Below are 9,367 nucleotides of genomic sequence, written 5' to 3' on the forward strand. Positions count from 1 at the left end.
GTGTACTGGATTTGGGAAAACTGTCCAAATACGTGGAGAAGGCAATACACACATGGTGATCATGGAGTGTCAACACTGATATTCTACAAGGAAAAGTACCCGATGTTCTGTTTGTAGTGAATGGAACGCAGTACAAACATAAGTATTACCTTACTGATGAAATACTCTACGTTTGTCAAGTTGTACCAATATCCCAAGATGTAAAACAAAAATTGTTCAAGACAAATCAGGAAGCAACACACAGAAGGTTGTTTGTCGAACGTGTTTTTGAAGTCCTTAAAAATGCATATAGTGAAACACATGTTACGAGCATGGAATCTGGAAACATATATGGTAATATACGTTTGTATCATATTACATAACATGGTAATTAAAAAAATGTCGGACTTTTTCTATGACATACTTAATCTCATTAACAAATTACACCTGCTAGCAAACAATTCATAAACACACAACAATCTTCGACAAGATTTGACGGAGCATATTAAATAACATTATTAAAGCTTTCTTTAAAAAGTACAATAACCTATGTACAAAAGAAATCACAAGAAATGAAAAAGTACATTACTACTCAATAACCTTAACCACAAAGTTTTCATTTAATCAAAGTGGGTTCATGTGAACAATCTTTCTAAATGTACAAGTTTTTTTCAATAATCTCTCCCTAGGTAGATTTGTATACAAAATTAACCTATCAAAGGGCAAAACAAAATTCTAATTTCTACCAAAAAAAAAACATGTCGATTTCACGATGACCATTGATCCGGGACAGTCAAAAAGTAACTCGTCATGGCCTTCCGGAACCTTTTCTTGTACTGTTTTGGAGAAATTATGGTTGGGGCGGCGTTCTTGGGCCCACCAAGAATTCCGGAAGCTTTTACCCATGTTTCTAGATGTTTGTCCCATGTATATTGTCTCATGAAATCAATGATTCCTAGGACAAGTTCTTTCTTTTCCTCATCTACTCCAACTAGCAAAGAGTAATCTATGACATCGATCGACTGCATAACCACAAAGAATGTGCATACGTTAACTTAATGAAATGCAAGTAATAACAACATATTTTCATTTTCTTTTTAGAAAAAAAAATGAAAGTAAATTACTATAGTACACAAACAAATGAAAATACGTTGCTATTTCTTGTATTTTTTTTTTTAAAAAATATATAAATAAAACTTACCGCTAGAAATGATGTGTCATTCCAAACGGCTCTTTCAAGCTTTCTTTTAGCTTTACTTCCAAGAAAAATAGGATTTGTTCTCAAAGCCTCCAACAAATTCATATCCAACAAAGTTTTATTTGTACCCGTTGTATCCGAATTATAACGCGACCTTGAAGAGCCTTTTAAATCATAAACCCGTGAAATATTTCTTTTAAAAAAAACATTTTCCATCACTAAAACATTCATTTTTGCCTCTTTTCCAGCCCTCGAGTGTTTCACAGTCACCTGTCACAACACATCTTCAAACATCAGCATAAAATATATAAAATATTCTGAGAAATTATTTGGGACCAAAAATGAAAATTTTGAACAAACACAAGGACCAAATATATATAAAAAGACATAAAGAAAGAACCTGATAAATTCCCATGATCTTTGCTAAACAAGTTGGACTTCCAGAATTCAAAGAATCCATCAAATATTTAAAATATTCTGGCGCGAATTCCTCAAAAGATTCAAGTTCAGTTTTTGTGACTTGCTTTATAATAAATCTTTCATCCAAAGATTTCGCGAAATAGACATTGCTTTTTCCTCCTTGAGCACTCCATCTTTTACATCGACTCAAAGAACGAACATAATCCAATTCATTCGGACAACATTTCTGTCTCAAAGCATCAAAATTCTTGGCGAAATAACACGTCACAGAGAATTTCACCTTCCCATCACCACCAGATTCATCTTCGAATGGAATCGTTACATGATTAGAGCTTTTCCGATCACTAAACAATGGCCCAATCGCATCTTCTTGTGCATAATATGCGTAATCCAAATCCACCGACCCAAAAGATTGCCAAGCTGTGGATCCGTTTCTGCTTAAATTCACCCTATCTGTAATCCAATCGTCGTGTTCTTTTGATGAAAGAGCGTAAGCGATTATGCTTGTTGGTTCGTTGTCGTAGACTGAAATCACCAGATTGGTTTGAAATTGACCCCCGTTTGGAATCATTAATCGCGCACCTTCAGGGAGAAAAGATGTGGAAGAAATCAACGATTGTTTGCTTGTAATTGAGAAATCTTCATGTAGAAAAGCTTGGGAGTAGCTTCGTCTTTGTATGTTATGAACAGGGTCTCTGACCATATGAACGTAATCACCAGAAGCGTGAAAAGATTTTAAAGTTGAAAGATACAATGAAGAAGGGGGTAATCCTTTTCTGTTTCGTTCTTGCTGTCTAATTGCAGAATCAAATGAATAAACCCTAGTAGGTGATTGTGGTAGCCGAGTGAGATGTGAATTAGGGTTTTGATTCGTTTGTGGTTCATGTGATTTCAAGGGTCCTGCCCATGCGGAATCGATTTTATCTGATAGAACTGATGCAGCTGAAGGAGCACGTTCGAGTGACGATGAGATGCGTTCGATATCTACTTGTAGCTCTTCGTGTTTGCAGAGATCGAAAGACATTGCTAATGAATCGGGAACAGAATCGGGATCTTGATTCAATTCCGATTCATGGTAAATGGTGTCCTCTGGAATGGAATCGGATCTCCATGATTTGGAATCTGGACTCGATGGTTTTAGATTTGAACTTCGATTGTAAAGATTTAAAGAACAGATTCTTCGATCCCAGAAATGTAGATTAATCACGAGTGAATGTCTTAATCGATTAAGTTCAAAAACATCTATTTCTGCCCCGTTTTCTTCATCAGCAGATTGAAGAAGATCCTTTTTCAAAAAAAGAACAAATTAAATGAAATGGAAACATGGGATTCTAATTTTCTATAAATTATAAAATTAAAGAAATTTGACTTACAATGTATTCTTGTCTTTCTTTACTTAATTGCTCCTTCAACTCCATTACATGATTACTTAATTCATCTGAATCGGTTAAGTCATTTCCAAAAGATGTACTTTTTGATTCGATTCCATTTAGCACATCAAGAATCTCATCATACAAGGCTTCTATCTTGTTCAAAAGCTGATTTTAGCAAGAAAATACAAGTTTTTTAGGACATAAACAAGTATAAAATCAAGAAAGTTGAAGAATTAGATTTGGGATTTTTTTTTTTTTACCTCTGATACTTCTTTCTTCAACCAATCATGTTGAAAATGGTCGCCAAATTGAAGAACAGAAGGGGGCAAATGGACAGAAAGAATATCGATTGGAGAGTAGCGAAAAAATGCAACCATGTCCCCCATTCTGTAATAAATATAAGTTCAATTAAGGAATAATCACAAAAATGGCCAATATTATAAAGTCCATTTAACCAATTTTTCATCTCTTTTACCCTTGTATTGACAATCCATTTCGCAATATAGATTTTGCAAATTGCAAAATTGTTTTATGAATGGTCCAATATCAAAAAATTAAAATTTTTGTTTTTGCAAAATGACATCATTATTTTGCAATATGATGTCATTTCAGAAAAAAATATATATATATTTCAAGGTTTCGTGGAAATGATCGTTCATAAAGCAATTTAGCAATTCTCAAAATCGATATTAAAAAATAGTAGGTCAGTTTGTTATATAAGTTTAAAAAAAATTGAATTTTACAAAATTGGTCCTTATGCTTTTCACTTTGGTCCCTAGAAGATTGACATAATGACAAAAAAATATGAAACTTTGAAATAATTACCAAAAATTGATAGAAACCTTGAAATAAAGACCAATACTAAAAAGACTTTCAATTTTGGACTAAACATGGTAAATATCGAAAAGCATAGTGAACATTTTGGTAATTTATAAGAGTAAATTACAACACAAGTCCTTGCTATTTTTATATTTACCATGTTTAGTCCAAAATCAAAATGTTCTTTTCAACTTTGGTCCCTATTTCAAGGTTTCATATTCAACATGGACCTAAACCACAATGAAACCTTGCCAAAATGACTACTTTTGCAAGTTGAAACTTTTTTGGACTTCGGTCAAAGAAAAATACAAACCACAAGGACCATTTTTGGAGTTTTCTCTTAAAATAATGAGCAAAATACGTTAAATACAAACCAAAACCGGAAGAACTTTCAATTTTTGACAAAACACGATAAAAAAAAAATCAAAAAAGCACAAAGGACCGTTTATTATGTATTTTACTTTTTTTTTAATTAATCACATACACAAACATGTTGATAAACTTGAAAGTACCAAATTACCCATAGAATCGAAGACAGTCTCTTTGAAGTGAATGACCACAACTAGCAACACGATTGGCGGTTGCATGATTTGAAAAACTAAGTTCTAGAAACTTCCCTAATGAGAGGCCCCACGCAGCATCCGACATGACCACTCTATGATTGGCTGGTGGGACCCCATCTACATGAGTACATCTCAAACACCGATGCCACATCCATATTTTTCCATCTTTACCCCCGGGTAACTTGAGGGACTGAAGTCGTCTAACGTTAATAGTTAGATTTCCTTGTTGGTGAGTGTAGCATTTCACATGGGCATCACTTGGTTCTTTACAAGATTGACATAATGATGCCTAAAAAGATCATGAAAAGGGACTTGTAAACATTCCATCTTTTTCAAGAACATAAATTTTAACGAATTTTGATTAGATTGTGTAGAATAGCAATGTACTTTTCAAGAAAAGATAATTGAAGAACGAAAATTTGAACGAACTTAATTAAAAAGAAAAACCAATGAAAATGAAATTGTAAAGTTTCGATCTTTTCAAGAAAAGATAACAAAAGAACGAAAATCCAAATTACGTGATCAAAAAGAAAAACCTAGGAAAAGGGAACTATATAAAGCTTTGACCTTTTCAAGAATTTATATTAGAAGAACAAAATTTTGAACATGCTTGATCAAAATAAGAAAGGGAAGCGTAAAGTTTTGTTCTTTTCATGAAAAGATGATAAAAGAACAAAAATTCAAACTTACATGATCAAAATAAGAAAACCCCACGAAAAGAAAATCATAAAGTTTTGATCTTTTCAACAAAATATGATAAAAGAACGAAAATTGAAACTCAAACTTACTTGATCAAAATAAGAAAAACCCATGAAAAAGAAAATCATAAAGTTTTGATCTTTTCAACAAAATATGATAAAAGAACGAAAAATTCAAACTTGATCAAAATAAGAAAACCCCATGAAAAAAAATCATAAAGTTTTGATCTTTTCAAGAAGACGATAAAAGAACGAAAAATTCAAACTTACTTGATCAAAATAAGAAAAACCCATGAAAAAAAAATCATAAAGTTTTGATCTTTTCAAGAAAATATGAAAAAGAACGAAAAATTCAAACGTACTTGATCAAAATAAGAAAAACCCATGAAAAAAAAATCATAAATTTTGATCTTTTCAACAAAATGTAATAAAAGAACAAAAATTCAAACTGGCTTGATCAAAATAAGAAAACCCCATGAAAAGAAAATCATAAAGTTTTGATTTTTTCAAGAAAAGATTATTAAAGAACGAAAATTAAAACTTACTTGATCAAAATAAGAAAACCCCATGAAAAGAAAATCATAAAGTTTTGATCTTTTCAAGAAAATATGATAAAAGAACAAAAAATTCAAACTTGATCAAAATAAGAAAAACCCATGAATCGAAAAATCATAAAGTTTTGATCTTTTCAAGAAAAGATGATAAAAGAATGAAAATTTCAAACTTACTTGATCAAAAAGATCATCTTGAAGGTACCTCCCAAGTGGTTTATCAAAACAACCATAAAACTTAATCCTCAAGAGTCTTGAACGTTCACAAACACTTCCATTCATCACACAATGACTTGAAAACGATACCAAAATACTCTGATTATTATCAGCGCCTGAATAATACTCCTCAGATCCCTCAATAATCACTTCACCCCTTTCAACATCTTTATCACCTTCATCATTTTGCATCAAATCACACACTCTTTCAACATCTTTATCCTCCTCCATAGGGGCAAAAAACCTTCGACTCTCAACAGCCACATCACTTTCACTAAGTTCCAAACCCGGGGGCGTTACAGTCATTTCTTGATTTGTCATTTCCGGTTGTGGCACCAAGGGCAAAATTGTCATTTTAGGTAAACTAGCACCCTCATCAGCTAAAAATGAAGTTTCCAAAGATAAATGATAAGCTGCAAAGATTGCATACTGAACCACATGTTTGAGCTTCTTTAGTTCTTCACGAGATGAACCTTTTAGCAAAACCTGAAAAAATTTGAATTTTATAAAAAGTTTCGACTTTTAACGATTTTTTTTGTAAAATATTCAAGAGACTTACGGTGCATCCCAAACGCCTTGGACACCCTTCAAAAAACATCAAAGTTTTTTGTGGTTTTTTATTAAATTGGTTGGGATTTTCGTGTTCTTCTGAGACTTTTTCCAATGTAAAAAGGTCACATTGGCCTACCCTTGTGGTGGAAATATGAGATATTGATGGAGTTATGGGGGCACCTGTGCACCTTGAAATTCTATCCAATAATGGTCGTTTGAAGTTCAAGACTAAAGAGATCTCTTTGGCTAAAAGATACTCTTGAGCATATGAAGATACACTTTTTTCTACTAGTAATACGTTTGGCCTAAGAGCTTCTATTCTTGAAACAATCATCTTTAAATGATCCATTTCCTGTTAAAAAAAATGACATAAATGATGTGGAATAAGTGTTTTTTGGATAAATTGTTGAATGGATAAATGATGTCTGTTGGGATTAGAATAATAGTAAATGACTATTTTATTGAATAAGAAAGAAAAAAATGTATTAAGCCATTGTGGTGTGAAGGGTAAATTAGTCAAATCAGTAGAAAAAGAAACAAACCTGTTGCAGAAGTGTTTCAATAGAAGATAACTGATCACTTGACCTTTGGTACTCAAGTGATCCTCCTAAAATAAGCAATCTTGCATTCTTGTATTCTGAAGTCATCCGTTTGTGTTTTATATTTTTTGTACAAACTACACCTTTAACAAACACGCTGCATAAAAAATATAACTTTTTATCCAATTATAAAAAACGGGTAGCCCTTAAAATTCAAAAAAGATTTAAATTTCTAACCTATCAGAAGGATTTCCCGATGCTATACACTTAATCTTTACATAATCACCAGGATCCATGCTTCCTCCTCTACTTGTATCCGGTTTAACATAATGTGCAGCTTCCCATGCTAATGATGTTACAATCTCGAGCCATTTTTCTGTTGAATTGAATTCAGATTGCAATAATTGGGACACAAGTGCCCGAAAATGCCCCTGGACTACTGTCTTCAACGGTTCTTGTTCTCCACTTGAAGAAAATACAACACTTGTGTTTGTATCTCCCATTTCATCATCATCATCACCATATGAAAAGAAATTGTTATCATCATCATCATCATCATCATTTTGATCATGTGGTGGTGGAGGAAACCAAATGAGATCATTTGTTTCAAAATCCAACGGTTTATGTGAATGTGAATGTGAATGTGACTTCTCACATTGTTCTTGAAAGATTGAAAAATCATCATAACTTTGAGAATACTCAGGCCCTATGTGTTCATGGCTTTTCAAAACAGCCATGTGTTCTTGAATTTTTGAAGGGCTGTCTGAAGGGCTTGAATTAAGAGACATGAAACTGTTGAATTCGTGTCTTGTGCTTACACTACTTGAATCTATATCTGATGTGTCATGACTATATGGACTAAAGAAGTTCTTTGCAGAATCTTCTGCCTCATCTTCATCACTCCTAAAATAAAACAATGATTGATTAACTTTATTCAAATCAAGATTTAGAAATAGTTATAGGATTGAAGTTTGAACATACCTGCCAGATGAGTGGCGTACAGATACTGCTTGAAGACACCTCCCATCAAATCTTTCATTGATGAAATTTGAAGATGATGTTTCATTGGTTGAATCAGAGGGATAAATTTTATGATCTTCAATTTTTTGTGTAACTTTAGTATTAATACAATAGTTACAAGATTCAGAAACTGTTATCTCACATTGACAACACATGTTATCACCATCTGCCATTTTTAAATTCACCAAGAAATCCAAGATCTAAGTTTATCCTTCCTACTCTATAACAAAGATTTGTGTAAAAAGATTAAACTGTGTAACCCAAAAACTAATAAACAAGTTGGGTTTTGTTGCTGTTGGGGGTTGAAAAAGATGAAGATGGATGTATTTTTTTTTCTTTCTTTTGTAAAATGGAAAGATTTTTATAGAAGGAATATAAAAGTCTCCTTTGAAATCAGAAAGAATCTTAAAGGAGAAATGTATTTACACAGATCCTATAACTATAATGACACATAGCACAACAAATCAAATATTCAAAGTGTATTTTTGCTTTTCCTAATTAATCTGCAGAAAAAAAATACAGATAGTAACCCCAATTGATTCCAGATTCATCAAAATAAGGAGATCCTGTTATCATGTGGAGCATCAAACACACTAGATCCAGAGGTTAATCACAAAAAGGAACAAAACCCTCGATCAATTTTATCAGAAACCAACACCCACAAAACTTTCTCAGATCAATTTATCACAAAAATCCCCTTAATCCAACAGTAAAATCAACAAAAACTCAGAAAAATCGTGGGGTTTTTCTTTCTTTCGGGAATAAGGGTTCAGAATTCGCAAACAAAGTTACAAATCTTAGAATAGATCGATTAATGGAGTTGGGGAATAGTTTAAAGAAAAAAGAGGATGAGAATCAAAAGAAGCAAACGATAGAGTACAGAGCAGGTTTCGTTTCTAATTGACGGAGAGTTAATTGCTCGAATCTCCATATAAAAATTGAATCATCTGATGATGCTTCTTCTCGTTTCTTCACCAAAAACAGCAATCCTTGCTTTCCCGATTTCGCGGCAATGCTTTCATTTTCATTACTCAACCTCATTTAAAATATTCACACATAACACTGTATCATCGTGTTCAATTTCCATGCTGTTTTGCTTGTGTATGCGTGCGTGTATGCACGTGTATCTGTATACCAATAATCTCTCTCTGTCTGCAAGGATTTGCTGCAATTTATGCTTAATAAATTATAGTAACTCCATTTATTAGGGTTTATGTAATGAGTAATGACCCATGAAAGTGATAACTTTAGTTTCCCTTCGATTTAATTCAATTTAATCCCTAGGTTTTGAAAAAATGTTTATTTTTTGACCTTTAGTTTAAATAGTTCCAGTTTTATTTTAGCCTTTTAGGGCTAAATGCAAGAGCTATTAAAATTAAAATATTTTTATGTATTATTGCAATTTAATTTTATCATTTTTATTATGGTATTTTATTATT

At 32.4% G+C, this 9,367-nt stretch overlaps 1 protein-coding gene across 1 annotated transcript; it reads right to left on the minus strand.

The window, feature by feature from the left end:
* Positions 1–575: 575 nt before the first annotated feature.
* Positions 576–9,108, minus strand: LOC145068550 (putative 1-phosphatidylinositol-3-phosphate 5-kinase FAB1C). The gene is made up of 11 exons (XM_079015528.1): positions 7,890–9,108; positions 7,146–7,811; positions 6,912–7,065; positions 6,377–6,721; positions 5,779–6,303; positions 4,310–4,641; positions 3,231–3,357; positions 2,971–3,135; positions 1,578–2,882; positions 1,181–1,447; positions 576–1,001 (listed from the first exon to the last, which is right to left on the minus strand). Exons 1-11 carry the CDS (start codon positions 8,099–8,101, stop codon positions 747–749), a joined length of 4,353 nt encoding a protein of 1,450 aa, XP_078871654.1. The 5' UTR covers positions 8,102–9,108; the 3' UTR covers positions 576–746.
* Between the last annotated feature and the right edge of the window lie 259 nt (positions 9,109–9,367).

This window comes from Lactuca serriola, chromosome 8 (assembly GCF_051521515.1).
Source record: "Lactuca serriola cultivar US96UC23 chromosome 8, Lser_US96UC23_V15, whole genome shotgun sequence".
Classification (NCBI taxonomy): Eukaryota; Viridiplantae; Streptophyta; class Magnoliopsida; order Asterales; family Asteraceae; genus Lactuca; species Lactuca serriola.

Bases quoted from the DNA above. Each gene is read 5' to 3' on its own strand.
- LOC145068550 (XM_079015528.1), bottom strand. From the start codon at position 8,101: ATGGCAGATGGTGATAACATGTGTTGTCAATGTGAGATAACAGTTTCT. The intron at 6,722-6,911 runs GTTTGTTTCTTT...TTTTTTTAACAG, and splicing joins TTGAAACACTTCTGCAACAG to GAAATGGATCATTTAAAGAT. The intron at 3,358-4,309 runs GTAATTTGGTAC...TATTTATTACAG, and splicing joins GACTGTCTTCGATTCTATGG to AATGGGGGACATGGTTGCAT.